Source organism: Bos taurus, chromosome X (genome assembly GCF_002263795.3).
Source record: "Bos taurus isolate L1 Dominette 01449 registration number 42190680 breed Hereford chromosome X, ARS-UCD2.0, whole genome shotgun sequence".
In the NCBI taxonomy this organism is placed as follows: Eukaryota; Metazoa; Chordata; class Mammalia; order Artiodactyla; family Bovidae; genus Bos; species Bos taurus.
This window is the reverse complement of record NC_037357.1, coordinates 77,605,064-77,629,660: the sequence shown is the minus strand read 5'-3', so window position 1 is coordinate 77,629,660 and position 24,597 is coordinate 77,605,064. Positions and strand designations below refer to the sequence as shown.

The window sequence follows — 24,597 nt, the reverse complement described above, 5'->3', positions numbered from 1 at the left end:
CTGCCCTCTCCCTCTCCCACAGAGTCCATAAGACTGATCTATACATCAGTGTCTCTTTTGCTGTCTCGTACACAGGGTTATTGTTAGCATCTTTCTAAATTCCATATATATGCGTTAGTATACTGTATTGGTGTTTTTCTTTCTGGCTTACTTCACTCTGTATAATAGGCTCCAGTTTCATCCACCTCATTAGAACTGATTCAAATGTATTCTTTTTAATGGCTGAGTAATACTCCATTGTGTATATGTACCACAGCTTTCTTATCCATTCATCTGCTGATGGGCATCTAGGTTGCTTCCATGTCCTGGCTATTATAAACAGTGCTGCGATGAACATTGGGGTACACGTGTCTCTTTCCCTTCTGGTTTCCTCAGTGTGTATGCCCAGCAGTGGGATTGCTGGGTCATAAGGCAGTTCTATTTCCAGTTTTTTAAGGAATCTCCACACTGTTCTCCATAGTGGCTGCACTAGTTTGCATTCCCACCAACAGTGTAAGAGGGTTCCCTTTTCCCCACACCCTCTCCAGCATTTATTGCTTGTAGACTTTTGGATCGCAGCCATTCTGACTGGCGTGAAATGGTACCTCATAGTGGTTTTGATTTGCATTTCTCTGATAATGAGTGATGTTGAGCATCTTTTCATGTGTTTGTTAGCCCTCTGTATGTCTTCTTTGGAGAAATGTCTATTTAGTTCTTTGGCCCACTTTTTGATTGGGTCATTTATTTTTCTTGAGTTGAGCTGTAGGAGTTGCTTGTATATTTTTGAGATTAGTTGTTTGTCAGTTGCTTCATTTGCTATCATTTTCTCCCATTCTGAAGGCTGCCTTTTCACCTTGCTAATAGTTTCCTTTGTTGTGCAGAAGCTTTTAAGGTTAATTAGCTCCCATTTGCTTATTTTTGCTTTTATTTCCAATATTCTGGGAGGTGGGTCATAGAGGATCCTGCTGTGATGTATGTCGGAGAGTGTTTTGCCTATGTTCTCCTCTAGGAGTTTTATAGTTTCTGGTCTTACGTTGAGATCTTTAATCTATTTTGAGTTTATTTTTGTGTAAGGTGTTAGAAAGTGTTCTAGTTTCATTCTTTTACAAGTTGTTGACCAGTTTTCCCAGCACCACTTGTTAAAGAGATTGTCTTTTCTCCATTGTATATTCTTGCCTCCTTTGTCAAAGATAAGGTGTCCATATGTGCGTGGATTTATCTCTGGGCTTTCTATTTTGTTCCATTGATCTATATTTCTGTCTTTGTGCCAGTACCATACTGTCTTGATAACTGTGGCTTTGTAATAGAGCCTGGAGTCAAGTAGGTTGATTCCTCCAGTTCCATTCTTCTTTCTCAAGATAGCTTTGGCTATTCGAGGTTTTTTGTATTTCCATACAAATTGTGAAATTATTTGTTCTAGCTCTGTGAAGAATATCGTTGGTAGCTTGACAGGGATTGCGTTGAATCTATAAATTGCTTTGGGTAGTATACTCATTTTCACTATATTGATTCTTCCAGTCCATGAACATGGTATATTTCTCCATCTATTAGTGTCCGCTTTGATTTCTGTCACCAGTGTTTTAGAGTTTTCTATATATAGGTCTTTAGTTTCTTTAGGTAGATATATTCCTAATATTTTATTCTTTCCGTTGCAATGGTGAATGGAATTGTTTCCTTAATTTCTCTTTCTGTTTTCTCATTATTAGTGTATAGGAATGCAAGGGATTTCTGTGTGTTGATTTTATATCCTGCAACTTTACTATAATCATTGATTAGTTCTAGTAATTTTCTGGTGGAGTCTTTAGGGTTTTCTATGTAGAGGATCATGTCATCTGCAAATAGTGAGGGCTTTACTTCTTCTTTTCCAACTTGGATTCCTTTTATTTCTTTTTCTGCTCTGATTGCTGTGGCCAAAACTTCCAAAACTATGTTGAATAGTAATGGTGAAAGTGGGCACCCTTGTCTTGTTCCTGACTTTAGAGGAAATGCTTTCAATTTTTCACCATTGAGGATAATGTTTGCTGTGGGTTTGTCATATATAGCTTTTATTATGTTGAGGTATGTTCCTTCTATTCCTGCTTTCTGGAGAGTTCTTATCATAAGTGGATGTTGAATTTTGTCAAAGGCTTTCTCTGCATCTATTGAGATAATCATATGGTTTTTATTTTTCAATTTGTTAACGTGGTGTATTACATTGACTGATTTGCGGATATTGAAGAATCCTTGCATCCCTGGGATAAAGCCCACTTGGTCATGGTGTATGATCTTTTTAATGTGTTGTTGGATTCTGATTGCTAGAATTTTGCTAAGGAGTTTTGCATCTATGTTCATCAGTGATATTGGCCTGTAGCTTTCTTTTTTTGTGGGATCTTTGTCAGGTTTTGGTATTAGGGTGATGGTGGCCTCATAGAATGAGTTTGGAAGTTTACCTTCCTCTGCAATTTTCTGGAAGAGTTTGAGCAGGATAGGTGTTAGCTCTTCTCTAAATTTTTGGTAGAATTCAGCTGTGAAGCCGTCTGGACCTGGGCTTTTGCTTGCTGGAAGATTTTTGATTACAGTTTCAATTCACATGCTTGTGATGGGTCTGTTAAGATTTTCTATTTCTTCCTGGTCCAGTTTTGGAAAGTTGCACTTTTCTAAGAATTTGTCCATTTCTTCCACGTTGTCCATTTTATTGGCATATAATTGTTGATAGTAGTCTCTTATGATCCTTTGTATTTCTGTGTTGTCTGTTGTGATCTCTCCAGTTTCATTTCTAATTTTATTGATTTGATTTTTCTCCCTTTGTTTCTTGATGAGTCTGGCTAATGGTTTGTCGGTTTTATTTATCCTTTCAAAGAACCAGCTTTTGGCTTTGTTGATTTTTGCTATGGTCTCTTTTGTTTCTTTTGCATTTATTTCTGCCCTAATTTTTAAGATTTCTTTCCTTCTACTAACCCTGGGGTTCTTCATTTCTTCCTTTTCTAGTTGCTTTAGGTGTAGAGTTAGGTTATTTATTTGACTTTTTTCTTGTTTCTTGAGGTATGCCTGTATTGCTATGAACTTTCCCCTTAGGACTGCTTTTAAAGTGTCCCATAGGTTTTGGGTTGTTGTGTTTTCATTTTCATTAGTTTCTATGCAAATTTTGATTTCTTTTTTGATTTCTTCTGTGATTTGTTGGTTATTCAGCAGCGTGTTGTTCAGCCTCCATTAGTTGGAATTTTTAATAGTTTTTCTCCTGTAATTGAGATCTAATCGTACTGCATTGTGGTCAGAAAAGATGCTTGGAATGATTTCTATTTTTTTGAATTTACCAAGGCTAGATTTATCAAGAGATGTGGCAACAATGAGTCTGCATTCCTGTAGGGCAGCACTTGGCTAGAGCCAAGTGACAGCTGCTCCCTTAGGTAGAGCATGCACTCTCAGTTGGCCAGGCCCCATCTGGCTTGCTCTACTCATTTATATAATCTGCTTGATCCTGCAGACATCTGAATTTGTGGCCTTCTGGACAACTGGAAGCAGTCATTGCCAGGCAGGGTGTAGGCACTTACTTGCTGAATGAGTAAATCTCCTACCCATTTTTTTTCTCTACCATTTCCTTAACAACCATGTTAAGAAATCCCAGTTATTGAGGAAAGTGATTGTCCCTTTGAAAAGTGAATTGAACATGGTAAACTCAGGGTACTCTAGGTTATACTGTGGTAACAAGCAACACCAATATTTCAGTGCCTTACAATGAAGGTTTATTATTTTCACACATACACAAACCTAGACACAAAATGAAAACATCCTCAGATTTTCAGATGCGTGGATAAGTACATGAGCATGCGGGTATCATGAATCAAAATAACCTCTGGCTGATGAACAGATGAACTCACACAGAACCCTACTTAGAGACTGATGAGCTTAGATTGCAAAACCCTGTTTTCATAAGAGACATTATAAGACCCCAGGATCCAAGAGAGTAAAGGATGGAGGTAGAGGAATATCCACCCTCAGTCAAGGAATTGTCCCATATAATAAAAAGCACCTAAAACTTATAAAAGAGCCTAAACGCTTTTTTTTTTTTTTTAAATACAGTAAGAATTTTGGACATTAAGCATTTTGCAAATGCATAAATATACAGCATTCTAATGAGTTTCCCACTTCTGGGCTTCTAGTTCAAGAGGGAGATGCACCCCAGGTGACCAATAGGCAGAGAAATGGAGATGGCCGGCCTAGGTCAAAGAGAGGGGCTAGAAGGCTGAGGTCCTTTATCTTCATCAGGAGCTGTCAACACACAAAAAAAGGGTCAGGGCCAGGTCACATCCATTTGTCCTCCCAGCTCTCCCCTCTTTTTGTTCCACCCAGTCAAAGCTGTGTCACCTTGGACTATATTGCACAGAACTCCCTTGATTTGCCCATCTCAATTCTCGCTTCCTCCAATCCCTCCATCACAGCAGCCACATTTCTTTTTGTCAAGCCCAGGGTCTCCAAACATGCTCCTCTCTAGTTCAGACATTCCTTGGTCCCTCATCACCCACAGTTGCTGGCCAAACCTCTTAAGCCTGGCAGGCAGACCTCCGTGACTGGTAGCCTCTCCCCGCTCATCTCTTCCATCGCGTTCTAGCAGTTCCTCCAGGGTTGCCTGCTTCACTCACACTCCATATCACAGTCCATTTTGATCTGGTAGTGCCCAGCCTTCCCCCTCAGCCTTCCCAGGTGTCTAGCTCTCCTCCACCCTTCTTCTCCAGGCTCATCATTGAGATTCAGCCCCAAAACATGACCTGTGGAGGCATCCAGGCTCCACATCAAGACTGGAAGCTCCCTGAAGGCAGGAACTAGATCTTCTCTACCAGACACTTATCACCTATACACGTCCTCCCCAGATCACAGCAGACTGCAGGAGTCTGGGTAGAAAACTCTGGGCTGGGAGTCAGGAGACCTGATTCTTCCACTTGATATGCTGCATGCCCTTGGTAAGTCCCTGCCATTCTCAGGGACTCAGTTTCCTTATTTCTTGACATCGGGGCAGTGAGCATTTGCTTTTGAGCACAATGCTCAACAAACGCTCAGTGATTCTCTGAACAACCATCTACTGCCACTTCGAGAGTCCGACTGAGGAGCTTGGCAGCCTGGGTCCAGAGAAGTTCAACCCCCCTTCCTCCCTCCAACTCTGACTTCCCAGTTAGCCCCTGCTTACCACAACAGCCTCCCATTTCCCAACTGTCCCCAACCCCTTGTTCTCCTTTCAAAGACCAGGCTACCTGGAGCAACGCAGGGCTGGGGCACAGAGATGGAGCCAGAAGGGGCCCAGGAAGATCTTTTCAGAGTCAGCAGAGCCTGGGCTGCTTCCAGTTTTTGCTGCCACTCTGAGGAGGCAGAAACCGAGGCCTGGTTGGAAGCTTCGGGAGCCTGAAAACAAAGGATGTGAGAGAATGGGAGCTGGGAACCCACACTCCCTCAATGCCCCTTCAGTCCCCAGCTACCCCGAGGCCTTCTGCTCTTCTCCTTCACTAAGCTTGGCCCCTGCCAGGGTTCTGGACCCCACAATCTCCCCAGACTCTGTGGCTGCAGTAGAAGGGGGTTAAGGGTGGCATGGGGCTGGAGGATCAGAGTTGAGTGTCTAGGAACAAGGAAAGGAGAGACCAGGGGATTTATCCCTTTGGCAGGCACATACTACCAGTGAGGAGGGGCCCGAGAGTTTACAATATCTGCATGTGGGAGTCTGAATGGCCATTAGGTGTTGTGGCTTAGACAAGTCGCTTCCCCTGCCTGGCCTGTCCTCTTTTCCATTTTTTTTTTTTTTTCCTGTATCTTTCCAGAGACACTAATTCCTCTCAGCTTTTTTATTTTATTTTTTAAAATTTTATTTTATTTTTAAACTTTACAATATTGTATTAGTTTTGCCAAATATCGAAATGAATCCGCCACAGGTATACCCGTGCTATGGGACATCAGAAGTGTCTGCATTTTAATCTGCGAGGCACCTGGAGAGACGTGCTTACTGTTCCTGTCCAGGGACTGGTTCTTGCCCCTATATTCCCCAATCCCCAAGGGGCTTGAAGGGCCAGCTTGACTCATCTCCAGGACACTTTCTCTGATGGTTATTAGACTCTGGCCTGGGCAAGATGGTGTCCCTCACCATTATGGCTCCCCTTCTCAGCAGAAGCTTCTCTCCCATCTGTTTGTTTCATGTGGAATAACAGCCTCCACTTGTCAAAGGCCTGTGATGTGGCAGGCCCTGTGCTAGTCCTCTTTGCAATGCTATGTTGCTGTTGTTGTTCAGTTGCTAAATCATGTCTGACTCTTTGTGACCCCGCGGACTGCAGCATGGCAGGCTTCCCTGTCCTTCACTATCTCCTCGAGTTTGCTCAAGCTTATGTCCACTGAGTCGGTGATGCCATCCAACCATCTCATCCTCTGTCACCCCCTTCTCCTGCCCTCAATCTTTCCCAGCATCAGGGTCTTTTCCAATGAGTCGGCAGTTCTCTATAGGTGTAGAATACTGTCCCCTCTCAGCACACTGGTAGGAAATAGAGGCTCGGATATGTAAAGTCACGTGTCCAAAGTCTCACAGATTGGGAATGGCAGAGCTGAGAGAGCCCCTAAGTCTGAGATGCCTGCTCCTCCTCCCCTTCCTCCACCTCGCCCCCCGCCCCCAGTTGCCCTGTACTGCCTCCATCTCCTCCTTCTAGCTCCAGAGCCTTAAGCAGAAGGTTTGGACACTCAGTAACACAATATACAAGTAGCCCCATGGTCTTTCTCACTCTACTCGCCTGCTGGGCAGGGCAGGGGATCTGTGCGACTTCCTCAAAAGAGAAATTGTTAGTTGCTTCTTCAAGGGTGCTGGAGTCCAGGACAGAGACAAAGAGTCCAGGACTTGACCGAGCAGCAGAGCGCCTTCGAAGATTGTCTGCAGGAACAGAGAGCACAGGTTGGAGCCAGGAACCAAGCCGGCCATGGAGAGGAGATGTGGGCATATTTTGGGGCAAGGATAGGAGCCCGGAATGCCAGAGCTGAGAAGACCTTCAAGACCACCTAGTCCTCTTCTTCATTTTGGGACTGAAGACTATGAGATCCATAGAGAAGTAGTTTTCCCTCAGGGTCATATGGCAAGTTGTAGTAGGGTTAGAGATGGTACCCAGGTCTTCAGGACACAGAAAGGGCTCTGAGCAGTGGCTGAGGTCAGAGCTTCCCACACTGGCCCCAGACTCCTCCTCGGGGATTGCACAGGGGTGAGCCTCGAGCTGAGGTGTGATGTTCTCCTTCCCAACTGTGAGACACTGGGGACACCTTAGGTGAGCCTTACCCTCTGGCCCCATCCCACTCTACCTCATCCCCAACCTGTCCCCCTCTAGACCCTTTTTGATTTCCCAGATCTCTCCTTCCCACCAACACTTGGTAGATAATACTGATGGCATTTTTATAGTTGGGGGAGCTAAGGCCTGAAGAGTAACTTTCCCAAGGAGGAAAGCCACATAGAAACTGGGTGGTAGGACTGCTGACAGAACTACTCATGCTCCCTACACCCGAAACGCCAACTCCCTCCCTGGCCAGAGACACTCACCGGGGACTCTTGCTTGAGTGCCCGACTTCTTGCCACGGCTGCGAGCTCTGGGAGAGGTAGTCCCACCCCTGATCCGTCCTCGAGTCGGGCGCCTCCTTAGGTGTGGCCCCTGGTCCGTCTTCAAGTCACGTTCAGCAGGCAAGATGCTGTCGTGTTCCCTAAAGTGGGAGGATTGTGGGTCTAAGGTCAGTCACCTTTAGAGGAGGCCTCCTCCCCTGCCCTTGTCAGATGCCATACTCACGAGGAGAGAACACATTTGTGACACTTGCAGGCCTGGAAGAGGCAGAGGTGCTCCTCGTCCTTGATTTGGTCAGTGATGCCATGGTTGTGGCAGCGGGCACAGCGACGTATAGATCCTCTGGGGCCAAGTTCAATGCCACGTGGGGCTCCGGTCTCAAGTCCAGGGGTGGAGTCGGGGAGGCAGGAGGGCATACCAGGCATTTCATTGGGATCCATGGTTCTAGGGCAAGGAGTGGAGGTCAGAGTGGCCACATGATCCCCTACCCGCTACGTACTTCCTCTGCCCCTGGAAAACCCCATCTGAGGTGGCTGGATTCTTCTCCATCCAGCTCACTGCTGAAATGAGATTGCACCCTCTCTTCTTGCTCATGTAGCCTCCTTCCCAGGAAGCCCCACTCACATATAGGCCAGTTCCAAGAAACTCTGGGCGTGGGTCCTGTATACTTCCAATCCAATTATTACTCCCCCCTGCTTACCTTCACTTCCCATGGACCCCCGACCCCTTCAGGCATACACATGCACTCTCGTGCCTCCTTCAACAAATACTACTTCCGTGTCTCATGTTTATCATCCTGTATTCTGCTATGCCCAACATTATTCCTGGCATCCCTTTCCACAATTGTCTTCCTCGCCTCCTGCATTCATCCACTCCCTGCTCATGATTCTTATGTCCTGCACTCAATTCTATTATTGGTCTCATGTATGCCCTACATTCAATTTTCCTCTCATCTTCCATTCCAATTTTTTCTTGCACTCTATCAAAATCTTAATTGTTTTCGTGCTCCCTCTTTAAAGTGACACCCCGAAATCATATCATATCATGAAATCCTATACTCCGCCTGCATCTCAAGCCCTTCTTTCAATGATTACTTTCACTCATCCCCTCATCGACTTACCAAGTAGATGTTTGTTGAGCCCCCTATTGAACGCCAGACGCTGATCTAGTCAACAGCCAACTCCTCACTGCACTAATTGTTCTCTTGCAGCAGCACACCCTCTCTGCTTTCATGCAACCCGTGCATCCCCTCCTCAGCCTCCCAACAATCTTCCCAGCTCCTCTCCAACACCTTCAACAATTATGCTTGAGCACAGCTTCCCCTCCTGCCAAACCCAGAGTTCGCCACCTCCCTGCTCTCAGCTTACCCAACCATTCCCTGTCACCCCCACCTCAGAATCATGAGGTGGCGGGGGTGTGGGTGGGGGGACAGAAGCCCTGCCCCAGCGGCCAGAGGCCAGGGGTCAGGAGTCTGGAGCAAGCGATCATCTCACAGGACTTCAGCCAAGGAGAGATGCGGTGTGGGGTGTGGAGTGGGGGGAGGGGTGGGGCGGGGTGGGATCCGAGGTACCCTGCGGAGGTGGAGGAGAGAAGAGGGACTGGGGATCCAGAGCGGGAGGGAGGGAGGAAAGAAATGATGCGGAGAATGAGGGTCCTGTTCCTGATGCCAGTCTATGGTTACCCCAGCCCCCAGCAGGTCAGGATCAATCTATTGGGACAGGAGGCCCGAGGGAAGACCCAGCTCTCAGTCCCTTTCCCGCCCTTCCTTCAAAAGACAGTGAGCTTCCAGCTCTGCTTTTCACTTCCCACCGCTGTGGTCAGTGACCAATGAGCTTCAAGTTCGTCTGAAGGTCACGACAAAAGCCCTGCGCTCTCTTCAACTCCCTTGCACTTCTCCTCCTGCTGGGTGGCTTTACTGGGCCTGCCATTCGACTCCAGAACTGAAGTGGAGCTTTGTGCTCCCCAAACCTTGTTTCCCAAACTCTTTGCTTTTTGGATGTGAAATACTGTGTGCTAAGTTTCTTCAGTCATGTCCGACTCTTTTGAGAGCCTATGGACTATATAGCCCACCAGGCTCCTCTGTCCATGACGTTCTGCAGGCGAGAATACTGGAGTGGGTTGCCATTTCCTTCTGCATGGGATCTTCCCGATCCAGGCATCCAACCTATGTCCCTCTCTTTTTTTTTTTTTTTAATTTTATTTTATTTTTAAACTTTACAAACTGTATTAGTTTTGCCAAATATCAAATTGAATCCGCCACAGGTATACATATGTTCCCCTTCCTGAACCCTCCTCCGTCCTCCCTCCCCATACCCTCCCTCTGGGTCGTCCCAGTGCATTAGCCCCAAGCATCCAGTATCGTGCATCGAACCTGGACTGGCAACTCGTTTCATACATGATATTATACATGTTTCAATGCCATTCTCCCAAATCTTCCCACCCTCTCCCTCTGCAACAGAGTCCATAAGACTGTTCTATACATCAGTGTCTCTTTTGCTGTCTCGTACACAGGGTTATTGTTACCATCTTTCTAAATTCTATATATATGCGTTAGTATACTGTATTGGTGTTTTTCTTTCTGGCTTACTTCACTCTGTATAATAGGCTCCAGTTTCATCCACCTCATTAGAACTGATTCAAATGTATTCTTTTCAATGGCTGAGTAATACTCCATTGTGTATATGTACCACAGCTTTCTTATCCATTCATCTGCTGATGGGCATCTAGGTTGCTTCCATGTCCTGGCTATTATAAACAGTGCTGCGATGAACATTGGGGTACACGTGTCTCTTTCCCTTCTGGTTTCCTCAGTGTGTATGCCCAGCAGTGGGATTGCTGGGTCATAAGGCAGTTCTATTTCCAGTTTTTTAAGGAATCTCCACACTGTTCTCCATAGTGGCTGTACTAGTTTGCATTCCCACCAACAGTGTAAGAGGGTTCCCTTTTCCCCACACCCTCTCCAGCATTTATTGCTTGTAGACTTTTGGATCGCAGCCATTCTGACTGGCGTGAAATGGTACCTCATAGTGGTTTTGATTTGCATTTCTCTGATAATGAGTGATGTTGAGCATCTTTTCATGTGTTTGTTAGCCCTCTGTATGTCTTCTTTGGAGAAATGTCTATTTAGTTCTTTGGCCCACTTTTTGATTGGGTCATTTATTTTTCTTGAGTTGAGCTGTAGGAGTTGCTTGTATATTTTTGAGATTAGTTGTTTGTCAGTTGCTTCATTTGCTATCATTTTCTCCCATTCTGAAGGCTGCCTTTTCACCTTGCTAATAGTTTCCTTTGTTGTGCAGAAGCTTTTAAGGTTAATTAGCTCCCATTTGCTTATTTTTGCTTTTATTTCCAATATTCTGGGAGGTGGGTCATAGAGGATCCTGCTGTGATGTATGTCGGAGAGTGTTTTGCCTATGTTCTCCTCTAGGAGTTTTATAGTTTCTGGTCTTACGTTGAGATCTTTAATCCATTTTGAGTCTATTTTTGTGTATGGTGTTAGAAAGTGTCCTAGTTTCATTCTTTTACAAGTCGTCGACCAGTTTTCCCAGCACCACTTGTTAAAGAGATTGTCTTTAATCCATTGTATATTCTTGCCTCCGTTGTCAAAGATAAGGTGTCCATATGTGCGTGGATTTATCTCTGGGCTTTCTATTTTGTTCCATTGATCAATATTTCTGTCTTTGTGCCAGTACCATACTGTCTTGATAACTGTGGCTTTGTAGTAGAGCCTGAAGTCAGGTAGGTTGATTCCTCCAGTTCCATTCTTCTTTCTCAAGATAGCTTTGGCTATTCGAGGTTTTTTGTATTTCCATACAAATTGTGAAATTATTTGTTCTAGCTCTGTGAAGAATACTGTTGGTAGCTTGATAGGGATTGCATTGAATCTATAAATTGCTTTGGGTAGTATACTCATTTTCACTATATTGATTCTTCCAATCCATGATCATGGTGTATTTCTCCATCTATTAGTGTCCGCTTTGATTTCTGTCACCAGTGTTTTATAGTTTTCTATATATAGATCTTTAGTTTCTTTAGGTAGATATATTCCTAAGTATTTTATTCTTTCCGTTGCAATGGTGAATGGAATTGTTTCCTTAATTTCTCTTTCTGTTTTCTCATTATTAGTGTATAGGAATGCAAGGGATTTCTGTGTGTTGATTTTATATCCTGCAACTTTACTATAATCATTGATTAGTTCTAGTAATTTTCTGGTGGAGTCTTTAAGGTTTTCTATGTAGAGGATCATGTTATCAGAGCAGAAATAAATGCAAAAGAAACAAAAGAGACCATAGCAAAAATCAACAAAGCCAAAAGCTGGTTCTTTGAAAGGATAAATAAAACTGACAAACCATTAGCCAGACTCATCAAGAAACAAAGGGAGAAAAATCAAATCAATAAAATTAGAAATGAAACTGGAGAGATCACAACAGACAACACGAAATACAAAGGATCATAAGAGACTACTATCAACAATTATATGCCGATAAAATGGACAACGTGGAAGAAATGGACAAATTCTTAGAAAAGTGCAACTTTCCAAAACTGGACCAGGAAGAAATAGAAAATCTTAACAGACCCATCACAAGCATGTGAATTGAAACTGTAATCAAAAATCTTCCAGCAAGCAAAAGCCCAGGTCCAGACGGCTTCACAGCTGAATTCTACCAAAAATTTAGAGAAGAGCTAACACCTATCCTGCTCAAACTCTTCCAGAAAATTGCAGAGGAAGGTAAACTTCCAAACTCATTCTGTGAGGCCACCATCACCCTAATACCAAAACCTGACAAAGATCCCACAAAAAAAGAAAACTACAGGCCAATATCACTGATGAACATAGATGCAAAACTCCTTAGCAAAATTCTAGCAATCAGAATCCAACAACACATTAAAAAGATCATACACCATGACCATGTAGGCTTTATCCCAGGGATGCAAGGATTCTTCAATATCCGCAAGTCAATCAATGTAATACACCACATTCACAAATTGAAAAATAAAAGCTATATGATTATCTCAATAGATGCAGAGAAAGCCTTTGACAAAATTCAACATCCATTTATGATAAAAACTCAACCTATTTCTCTTAAGTCTCCTGCATTGACAGGAGGATTTTTGCCACTAGTGCCACCTGGGAAGCCCTGTGAAATACTGTATATGCGAGCATTTTAAACAGGCATCCTTGGTATTCTGTAAATTACTTTTACAAAATTCAGCCTGTGTTTTTAAGATCCCTCTGTATTCCTATGTCAGTCAGTTCAGTTCAGTTCCGTTCAGTCACTCAGTCGTGTCCAACTCTTTGCGACCCCATGAATCGCAGCACACCAGGCCTCCCTGTCCGTCACCAACTCCCGGAGTTCACTCAGACTCACATCCATCGAGTCAGTGATGCCATCTGTCGTCCCCTTCTCCTCCTGCCCCCAATCCCTCCCAGCATCAGTCTTTTCCAGTGAGTCAACTCTTCGCATGAGGTGGCCAAAGTACTGGAGTTTCAGCTTTAGCATCAGTCCTTCCAAAGAAATCCCAGGGCTGATCTCCTTCAGAATGGACTGGTTGGATCTCCTTGCAGTCCAAGGGACTCTCAAGAGTCTTCTCCAACACCACAGTTCAAAAGCATCAATTCCTATGTCAGGGATTCTCAATTCGAAATCCGATTTTGCAGCCCCAGGGAACAATGGGCAGTGTGTGGAGTCATTTTGGTCTTCATTTGTGTCTCTGAGTTCCCTGTTCTGTTCCACAGATAAGTCAATCTATTCCTGGGCCAGTACTACACTCTCTTAATTTTTATCTGTTAGTAAGACATCTTGATCTCTGGTGGGACAAGTCCTCACACCTTATTCATCATTTCCAGGCACATCTTTGCTATTCTTTGCCTTTTGTCCTTCCTAAACTCAAAAATGTAAATGTCAGGATCAGCATGTCGTGTTCCCTGAAAACTCATCTGCGGTAGATTTGGATTACATTTTCATTGAATCTGTGGATCAGTTAAGGGAGAATTGACTATCTTTATGATATTCAGCCTTCCTAGTCACCAACATGGAATGGCTCTCTATTTTTGTGGCTCTTCTTTAACGTTGGAATCCTTCAGCTTAGTGTTTATCTTTTTTACGTTCAGATTTTGTACCTCCTTTTTGTATTTATCCCTAGATACTCCCTGGTGGCTCAGACAGTAAAGAATCTGCCTGCAATGCGGGAGACCCAGGTTCATTCCCTGGGACGGGAAGATCTCCTGGAGAAGGAAATGGCAAACCACTCCAGGATTCTTGCCTGGAGAATCCCAAGGACAGAGAAGCCTGGTGGGCTACAGTCCATGGGGTCGCAAAGAGTCAGACGTGATCTGAGCGACTTGCACTTTCAAGATACTCTGGAACCATGTTGCTCTGGTGCTTGATATCTGTTCAAAATGACATTTTCTATCTCTTTCTAATTTATAGAAATCCATTTGACTTATATATATCTCGATCTTAAAGTCAGCCACCATGCTAAACTCTGTGACATTTTATCATGTGTCTAGAGGTGGTCTGCAGTTTTCTGTGAATCTGTGAGTTTACAAGTTTCTTACTGGCTGGCTAGGACATCCACTACCAGGTCAAATGGAGATGGCAAAATTGGGCATCTTTGGGTTGTTCCTAATATTAAACAGAATGTTGCCAACATTTCCATATTAAAATGGGCTTTCTGTGTTTGTTTCATTGTTTACTTTCTTTCTTTTATTCTCTCTTCCTCCTTTTTCTGTCTTTCCTCCCTTCCTCCTTTATTTTTTCCTTCTCACTTTTGTTTCTTTTTCTTCCTCTCTCTCTCTCTCCCTCCTCTCTCTTTTTCTTTCCTTCTTTCCCTTTATCAGATTAAGGAGCATCCTTATATTTCTAGTTTAATAAGTTTGTCTTAAAAATCATGAATAGATAATTGGGTTTTAATTTGGGGGCCTCTATTGAAATGATCAGGGCTCTATTCATTTGGATCTGTTAATATAATGAGGATTATTTATAAGATTTCTTTCAAATTTTTTAGTGAAGTATATCTTATAATCAAGAAAGAATCAAAATCGTACATGTGCATCTTAGTGAGTTTTCAAAAATTAAACATACGCATTCAGTTAGCACCTGGAGCAGGCAGCAGAATATATTAGCAAGACCCAAACCTCTCTCATGCCCCCTTCCACCAGATTTGCTCTCCTAGGATAGACGTAGCTATACATCACAGTGTATCATCTTTTGTGTACACTGGTGAGTTCACTTTGCTAAAGTTTTGCCTGGAATTTGCCTGCCTTCTGTTCATGAGCAAGATTGACTTGATGTTTCTCTCCTCAGAGCATAATTGCTGGTTCCAGGGTCAAGGTTTTCTAGTCTCATAGACTAAGTGGAGCAACTTAGTTGCCCTCTTTGCTATCCTCTGGCAGTGTTCAGGTAAGATTAGTGTGATCTGTCTTGAAACTTTTCATTAAAACCTGACCACTAATCTAGGTTGACCACTAAGCTAGGAGGCCTGTTTTATTTGCTTAAAAAAATTTTACTGTGATGGGGAGAGGGGAGGAAAGGGTAGATGTATGGAAAGAGTAACATGGAAACATACATTACCATATATAAAAGAGATAGCCAGCCAGAATTTGCTGTATGGCTCAGGACACTGAAATAGGGGCTCTGTATCAACCTAGAGGGGTGGAGTGGGGAGGGAGATGGGAGGGAGTTTCAAAAGGGACGGGATATATGTATACCTATGGCATATTCAAAAGCAGAGACACTACTTTCCCAACAAAGGTTCATCTAGTCAAGGCTATGGTTTTTCCTGTTGTCATGTATGGATGTGAGAATTGGACTGTGAAGAAGGCTGAGCGCTGAAGAATTGAGGCTTTTGAACTGTGGTGTTGGAGAAGACTCTTGAGAGTCCCTTGGACTGCAAGGAGATCCAACCAGTCCATTCTGAAGGAGATCAGCCCTGGGAGTTCTTTGGAAAGAATGATGCTAAAGCTGAAACTCCAGGACTTTGGCCACCTCATGTGAAGAGTTGACTCATTGGAAAAGACTGTGATGCTGGGAGGGATTGGGGGCAGGAGGAGAAGGGGACGACAGAGGATGAGATGGCTGGATGGCATCACCGACTCAAAGGATGTGAGTCTGAGTGAACTCCGGGAGTTGGTGAGGGACGGGGAGGCCCGGCGTGCTGCAATTCATGGGGTCGCAAAGAGTTGGACACGACTGAGTGACTGATCTGATCTGATCTGATGGCTGATTCATGTTGAGGTTTGACAGAAAACAGCAAAATTCTGGAAAGCAATTATCCCTCAATAAAAAATAAATACATTAAAAAATTATACTGTGGATGATTTCAAACATTTGCAAATAGAGCTTGTATACAAATTTTCAATCTCCAAGTTCATGACAGTAGAGCTGTGGTCCTGGAATGGGAACTTGCAGCAGAATCACACAGAGAGCTTGTTAAAGCACAGATCGCTGAGCTCCATATCTATAGTCTCAGATTAAAAGTTCTGGAGTGGGACCCAGAGTTTCCTTTTCTGACAAGTTCCCTGGTGATGCAGGTGCTGTTGGGAGGGAACCACACTTTGAGAACCATTGTACGCGAGAGAACAGTGAAGGAACCTCCGATTATCCCATCACCCAACTGCAACCAGCAACAACTTATAGCCAAACTCGATTCGCATATATCTTCTCCTCTACCCCTCTCCCAGACTATTTTCAAGAAAGCATCAGAAATTTTCTTATTTTTATTGGGAAATATTTCAATTCATAACTCTAAAATATGAGCAATCCATTTTCCTCAGCTTTTTATTTTGAAAATGCATAAAGAGTAAGCATTCTTTTACCTAGATTCCTACTATCCCATTGCTTTCTCGCTCTCTTTTTCTTCTTTTTTGCTTAACCACGTAACAGTTCCAAACACTTCATCCAATTACTTCAGAACTTGTCTCCTAAGAACTAGGATGCTCTCCCGTCTGACCACAGTACTGCTATCATGTCGAAGGAATTTAACAATGAGGTGATAGTGTCATCTGAGTCCATATAGAGTCCATAGTCAAATTTCCCCAATTGTCCCAATAATATCCTTTTGAGGATCCACAGTTCAATCAAGGATCACACACTGCACTCCGTTGTCATGTCTCTTTAGTATCCTGCAGTCCCAAACAGTCCCTCAACTCCAATCTTCCACGGCAATGACATTTTCATGTCATGGCGCCTAGGCTCGTTTGCTTGTAAAGTGTCCACAGTATGCGTTTGCCTGATATTTTCCTCTTGTTTAGATTTATGTCTTCAGATTTAATATTCTTGGCAAGTATATTAAATAGGTCATGAGCCTCACATCTGTAGGCCCCCAAGTTCAGTGTGTCTAGCTGTCATTGCTACAGTTGGCATTACTGAGTCTGATCACTTATTTAAGGGGTTGTTGTAGAGATCATTTCACGGTAAAGGTACCTTTTTGATTTGATTTGATTTGATTTTTTAACTTTACAATATTGTATTGGTTTTGCCGTATATGTAAGCAGTCTGTGGCATGATATTCTGATACCATGTGGGTAGTCTGTTCTCGAAAAACATTCTCACCTCTTGGCCTTAGCTTTTATTCAGTGCTCTGGGTCTGGTTTGATTATTGCTTTGGTGGTTGGAAACATGGCTATACTCTATTTCTGTTTTCTAGAAATTCCTGTCTACTTTTAATTAGTGGGCATTTTGCTGTAAAGTTGAGCACCTCAGCCTCCAACCCCTTCCATTGTTGTTGTTGCTGCGGTTGCTGTGTTTGCAACAACAAAATAAAGAGGAAAAGCGATTTATTTGCTGTGTTCAAAGAAATATGAAGAAAACAAAGTGAACAATACGAAGAGAAATGTAAGCAAATATAAGACGAATTCAAAAAGAATTTCCTCTAACAGTCCAAAGAGAATGACAAGATCTGTTGCCTGAAATCGGAAGTAACTGTTCAGCAACAACTAGAAACAGTTTTTAACAATTATTAAGAGAACCTGGGTTATAAATTTGGCCGCTATAAAGTAGCTTGGATCCTGGGCGCAAGCACACACTTATGCACTCACTCTCTCTCACACACACAGACATTTTAAATGGAGATATAGTAAAATATAAAGAAATAAGTAAATAGGGCTTCCCCAATGGCTCAGCAGGTAAACAATCCACCTGCGATGCAGGCGACACTGGAGACACGAGTTCAGTCCCCAGGTTGGGAAGATCCCGTGGAGAAGGAAATGGCAACCACTCCAATATTCTTGCCTGAAAAATCCCATGGACAGAGGAGCCCGGTGGGCTACAGTCCAATGTGTCGCAGAGAGTCAGACATGGCTGAGTGACTAAGCACAGCACATAGAAAACAAATAAAAATAAATGCATTTTATTACAGTTACAGAACGTATGTTAGAGAATTGCAGGACCATATACATCATTTTACTAAAAGCCTAAGATCTGCAACTAAGCCCATATAATACAGGACCTTTCCAACAACGTGAAAGAGCAATTGATTCAAACCAGGAAAGCATTTCAAACACCTTACTTTTCAAATACCTTCTTCTCATGAGTCATGCTGCATGAAACCTTGGCCAATTAATATTTTAGGTACATTTTTCTCTCCAAGGACTTTGCAATCTGCAAAGATATGATTATAGCCTAAAAATTTTGAACTTGTGGAGTAGATGTCAGGCAATTATTTCTATCACTTAGAAAAGAATTTGAGCTAATTACAAAACAATGTTACCTCAAATAGTTTCTGTATGAAGGACATCAATCCAGCTGTTATGTCAGAAATTTACTTTACAGTATTGTGACGGGTTTTGTCATACATCAATATGAATCGGCCATAGGTGTGTCCCCTCCATCCTGAACACCCTTCCCACCTCTGTCCCCCGCCACATCCCCCGACCCCCACCTCATCCCTCTAGGTTGTCACAGAACAGTGGCTTTGGGTGCCCTGCTTCATGCATCAAGCTTGCACTGGTTTATCTATTTTACACGTGGTCTCTAAAATAGACTATTTCACGAACATAGTCACTGAAGTCATTCAGTAAATGCAGTGAATCACTGCGGTTTAGTTTGTCAGACTCGCTGGAGGTTTGTAAGTTTTATTGATCTTTTCAAAAACTGAGATTTTTGTTTCCTTGATTTTCTCTGTTGTTTTTCTGTTTTCAATTCCATTGATTACTGGGGTCATCTTCTGTATCCCCTGCCTTCTGTTTGCTTTGGATTTATTTTGCTGCTGCTTCTAGTTTCCTGAGGTGAGAACTTAGATTATTGACTTGGTGCATTTCCCTTTCCATAATGTAAGCCTTTACTGGTGTAAATTTCCCTTCCAGCAATGCTTTAGCTTCATCCCACAAATTTGGGTATGGTTTGTAATCATCTCCATTTAGTTCAAGCCATCTCTTAATGTGCTGGGAAACTTTTCTTTAGCCCACGGATTGAGCGGCCTCCTTACTACTGAGTAGTGGTGAAAGTATTGAAATCATCCCAGCAGGGATGGGGAGGATTGCCATCTTACTGCCAAGTGGAGGTATAATTCCAGAATCTCCATGTGTTTGATTTCCAGGGACCTGGTGAAGAGGGGAAGGTGGCTCCTGTTCCCGCCAGTAAAACGTGGAATTCTAGATACCCTGCTAGATGTTCGCTGGCTTGGCGGGGTGGAAGCGGGGGAGGGGTGGCGGGGGCGGGGAGGAGGGGCGGCGAGGGGGCGGGCAGGCCACAATCCTTTTTTTTTTTTTTCCTTTCCATACTGCTTGGCTGGAGTAGAGCAGTCATGCAGAAAACCTTTTCTGTCTTGTCATTCTTGATCCTTACATTAGAGAGAGCAGACTTTTCTTTCTGTTTCAGCTGGGTTTCATTGCTGCTGCTGCTGTTGTTGTCACTGTTGTTTTTGTCTCCACCTTTCGGCATTTCTCTCAGTAGCCGGCTTCTTCAGCTCCAAGCCTGGGATACATGATGCAGAAAGAAAACCCAGGGAACTCACCACCGTGTCCTTTCTCAGGTTCTGAGATCCGTAGTTGATCCACCTTCTCCTCCCCACATTGCAGAGCCTTATGTTTATTTTATATATGGCAACCAGGGTTTTAAGTGGTACTTGGTGGGAAGAATAGGAAACGTTCATCCACTCTGTCTTCCCAGAAGCAGAGTTGTCCATATGAACTTAAATATAAATTTTGACTTTTAGCTCATATTCAAGTTTAAAATTCAATCTAAATTCAAAACGTGAGTCTGAGTGAACTCTGGGAGTTGGTGATGGACAGGGAGGCCTGGCGTGCTGTGATTCATGGGATTGCAAAGAGTCGGACACGAATGAGTGACTGATCTGATCTGATCAATTTAAATTAATTAATTTTAGTTCAGCTTAAAATAACAGTTTTTAAAATTAAAATTAAACATAGTTTTTGAATTTAACATACCCATCTTTGATTAAAAATTATAAATGCAAGAAACCAGCAGTTCTATCTAATAATCTATTTGAAAATATGCACACACACACACACACACACGCACACACAAAATCCATGTGGCTTGAAAAGATAGAAAATAACATTCAGAATATTCCCAGATAAATCAGGAATAATTAAAATGGTTTCATCATAGGTAAAATCCAAATTTTGGGTTAGAACGATCCTTTCATGGGGAAAGTTTTCAGTCCCTAATTTTGGGTATTTTTCCAAATGTCTAAGGTATATCTACTTTGTTGAGTTAATACTCAGAAACATATTATTCATCTTTAAAATAAAAATGATTTTTTCTGTGCATGTGTGCTAAGTCACAGGGATGGGGGAGCCTGGTGGGCTGCCGTCTATGAGGTCGCACAGAGTCAGACACGACTGAAGCGACTTAGCAGCAGCAGCAGCAGTGCTAAGTCACTTCAGTCGCGTCTGCCTCTTTGTGACCCTATAGACTTGTGGCTCACCAGGCTCCTTTGTCCATGGGATTCTCCAGGCAAGAATACTGCAGTGGGTTGCCACGCCTTCCACAGGGGATCTTCTCCACCTGGGGATCGAACCCATGTCTCTAATGTGTCCTGCATTGGCAGGCAGGTTCTTTACCACTAATACCATCTGGGAAGCCCAGCTATTCCCGTAAAGGTTGCTAACGTGACAATCAAGAAATCCAGTAAATGTGGCAAATTGGTCACTCGGTAAACTCACTAATTTTAGTGAAAGTGAAAGTCTCTAGGTCTTGTCGAACTCTGCAACCCCATGGACTATACAGTCCATGGAATTCTCTAGGCCCGAATACTGGAGTGGGTAGCCTTTCCCTTCTCCAGGGAATCTTCCCAACCAGGGATCGAACCCAGGTCTCCTGCATTGCAGGCAGATTCTTCACCAGCTGAGCCACAAGGGAAGCTCAGCTTTGAATGCTGACAGCCTGCAATCATGGTGAAAACCGGCAGCCTGGCAGCCACCAGAGGGAGCAGAAATGGGACAGGCCTCCTGCAGAGCCTTGTTCCCAGATAAGGTTCCCAGGTCATTATTTGTCCTGTCTGGTAGTTCCCTAGAAGACTCACTTGGGTGGCTTTCTCTGACAGACCTTACCCAGTTTGAAATCCTTTTCCCTGATGGCATTTGGCAAGAACACCTAGAGGCACAAACTGAATGCAACAATACATTAAAGGGATCATACTTAGTAATACTTAGAAAATACTTAGTAGTCTACAGAAAACAAAATCATCTCTCAGATCTGATATGCATTTAACCTGGTTACAGGATAGAAACTCAACGGGAAAAAGTCCTCTCTATTTCAGCATACCAGGAACAAATGATTGGAGATGGAAGAAACTTAAATATCACTTACAATAGCACTGAAATAAATGAAATACCTATTAAGAAGCTTAATGTAGTATTGCAAGACTCATATACAGGTATCTATTAAATATTGCTAAGAAAAATTAAAGAAGATGCAAATTAAATGGAGATACACTGTGTTTTCGGAGAAGGCGATGGCACCGCACTCCAGTACTCTTGCCTGGAAAATCCCATGGACGGAGGAGCCTGGTAGGCTGCAGTCCATGGGGTCGCTAAGAGTCGGACTTGACTGAGCGACTTCACTTTCACTTTTCACTTTCATGCACTGGAGAAGGAAATGGCAACCCACTCCAGTGTTCTTGCCTGGAGAATCCCAGGGACGGGGGAGTCTGGTGGGCTGCCGTCTCTGGGGTTGCACAGAGTTGGACACGACTGAAGTGACTTAGCAGCAGCAGCAGCAGCAGCAGCAGCAGCATACTATGTTTGTGGATCAGAAGACTCCAGAAGGTTTAAGATGTCAGGTCTCTAGTAATTCATCTATCGATTTGTCATAATCATAATTAGAATGAAAAGTTATTTCTAAAACTTATATGGAAATGCAAAGGATGTAGAATAGCTAAAGCCATTTGGAAAAGAACAAAGATGGAGGAGTTACGGTACCAAATTCCCTGACTTAACGTGAACCTATAGTTCACCATTACCATAAAACTAGATGTATGGATCAGTGGATAAAATAGAAAGCCCAGAAACAGATGTACACAAAAATATGGTCAGTTGATTTGTGACAAAAGGTGCTAAGATAATTAAATTAACTGATAATTAACTAATAGAGCTGGAGAAAGGGAATCTCTGTATGGAAACCACCAATAAACGTCAATACCTCTCACTGCATGCAAAAGCCCTCAAAATAAATAATAGAGCTAAGTGTAAGTTGTGAACCTACAAGAAAATAATGGGAGAAAACCTTTGTGCCATGAGGTTAGGCAAAGATATCTTAGGTAGAACTTTCATTCAAAAACTGAATAATAAAGGATAAATAATCAATGGACCATCATGAAAGTTGCTGCTGCTGCGTCACTTCAGTCGTGTCCGACTCTGTGTGACCCCATAGACGGCATCCCACCAGGCTCCCCCATCCCTGGGACTCTTCAGGCAAGAACACTGGAGTGGGTTGCCATTTCCTTCTCCAATGCGTCTAAGAGAAAAGTGAAAGTGAAGTCGTTCAGTCATGTCCGACCCTCAGCGACCCCATGGACTGCAGCCTTCCAGGCTCCTCCATCCATGGGATTTTCCAGGCAGGAGTACTGGAGTGGGGTGCCATTGCCTTCTCCATCATGAAAGTTAACAATACTCAAAATCTTTTGCTTCTCAAAATCCAGGGCTCTGTATCTCTGTGTGGCACCACTTTTTACCCCTATACTTAAGTGGCATGACTGACTTTCTTCTGAAACCCTAGAAGAGAAACCCGAGTCTACTTATTTTCAGTTGCAAAATCTGCACTTTATTGTCTCAGGCGACTGCTTGCATAGCTCTCCCCATTCTCTATTTCCTGGCCAACTTCTTTCTTCACTCATTTCAGGCATGCCTTCTCTGGGAAATCTCTAAGACTCCATTCCAACTCTCAAGGCTGGTGGCTGCCCCTCCTCCATCTTCTCATAGCCATCTCCCTGTATTGTTATCATCCTGGGTTTCTTGCTTTTTTGTTTCTTTTTTTTTTTGACTTCTGTCCCACTGAATGAGTTGAAGCAGTAACAGAACCTCATCCATTTTATAACCTCAGACCATGACCTGCGGTAGGCTCCTGAAGACAATCAATCAGTCCTGTATCCTCACATGTATATAAAAGATGTCTTCCTAAGCAACACCATTATTTCAAAAACCAGATAAAGACTCTTAGGCCACCTACGTCCTCTTTTCCTTCCAGTTACTGTTTGCAGGGGGCTCCCTTGAAGTCAGTGGAGCACAGCCTCATAGTTCTAGGTGATAAACAGGGGCCACAACTAGGCAGCTTCTCTTAAAATCCAAGTATCAACGATGGAATCTCATATAACATAGGACTAGGTAACAAGGAGCACTCACCTCAGTTGTTCTGCTTTCAGCTTAGTCCAGGCCAGGCCCTTCCCCTTCCCCTCTGTCCCTCACATTTTCCAAGACCTCCCCCCACCCACCAGGCCCCAAATCGCCTGTCCACTACCCACTAGATGCTGACTGTCTCACAGACATGGCATCTCACATAACCCGCACCCCGGCCCCTGCCACCCGAGAGGAAAAACTCCGGTCTTGATTGGGACTGTGGATGCCATCACCAAGTTTACCCTCCTTTCTTTGATAACCCATTTGGACCCATATACCTCCCTGGGGCTTTTAGGTACACAATCCTATGACTCTAAATGTGGGGAGGGTCCACATACACACCCCTGTCTATCACATCCCCACCAAATGACAACTCACCATCTGCTTTCTTTCTTCAGCACTCAGAAACCTGGCTTGAGCCTGCTGGGAGGTTCAGTGGAAAGAAGAAAAAGAGAGACAGAGAGAAGGGAAGGGTGGGAGTAAGACACACAACAACAGCAGGGACGTCACATACCAGAAATGTATCCACTGCTTGAGCACATTGCACCGGGTTGCAGGAGGGAGGAAAGACAGGGCGGGGCCAGAGGGGCTGGAAGGATGTGGAGGAGCCAGCTCCTCAGCCTCTTTGCACACAGCAGAGTCAAGAGCTTAGCTGGTCTCTTCAAAGAAGTCCTGTTGGTCACTACACACACATCACACCTTCCTAGAAGCAGGCCCTTCCTTCCACCTCCTGACCTGGCAAGTCTGCTTTCCCCCTGGTGTCATGGAATGTCAGCCCCTGGGGCTGGGATGTGGTCTGTAGAGGTCACTGTTGTATCCCCAGCATCTGGAACAGTGTTGCAGTGCACATACTACTTGTTGAATGAGGTAGTGAATATCAGGGAAGGCACGGAGATTAGGATGAGGCCGCTCTCTCTCGCCCTCTCTGTCTCTCTGTCTCTTTTCCTGCAGAACACGAAGATCCAGCTTAAAGACACTGAGGAATTTGTGGTTTCATCTGACACTATGTAGAACCCATCCAGTGGCACAAGCTTGCTCAGGGAGCCTTCTGGTCCCCAAGGGTGTCGGAGGAGCCAGTTCTAGAGAGCCCTGGCCTGTTTCACCCAGTCCTTCAGGTGAGAGGCTCAGAGTCAGCCTCTGCCTCTCTCGCTGCTCACAGCCAAGCCAACATGCTTCCCCTTCCTGCTTGACCTAGAGAGCCCCAGGCCAAGCCTGCCTTCCCCCAGGGTTCCCAAAGGTTCAACTGTCACTCTGCTTTCCTTTCTAGGGGAGGATATC

The 24,597-nt window shown here is 43.8% G+C and overlaps 1 protein-coding gene across 1 annotated transcript; it reads right to left on the bottom strand.

The window, feature by feature from the left end:
• Positions 1–3,684: 3,684 nt before the first annotated feature.
• MGC140080 (uncharacterized protein) lies at positions 3,685–23,782 on the bottom strand. The gene is made up of 6 exons (NM_001077106.2): positions 23,698–23,782; positions 7,749–7,967; positions 7,508–7,665; positions 6,717–6,853; positions 5,205–5,352; positions 3,685–4,227 (listed from the first exon to the last, which is right to left on the bottom strand). The coding sequence occupies exons 2-6, from the start codon at positions 7,961–7,963 to the stop codon at positions 4,181–4,183; spliced, it is 705 nt and encodes a 234-aa protein (NP_001070574.1). The 5' UTR covers positions 7,964–7,967; positions 23,698–23,782; the 3' UTR covers positions 3,685–4,180.
• Positions 23,783–24,597: the final 815 nt, after the last annotated feature.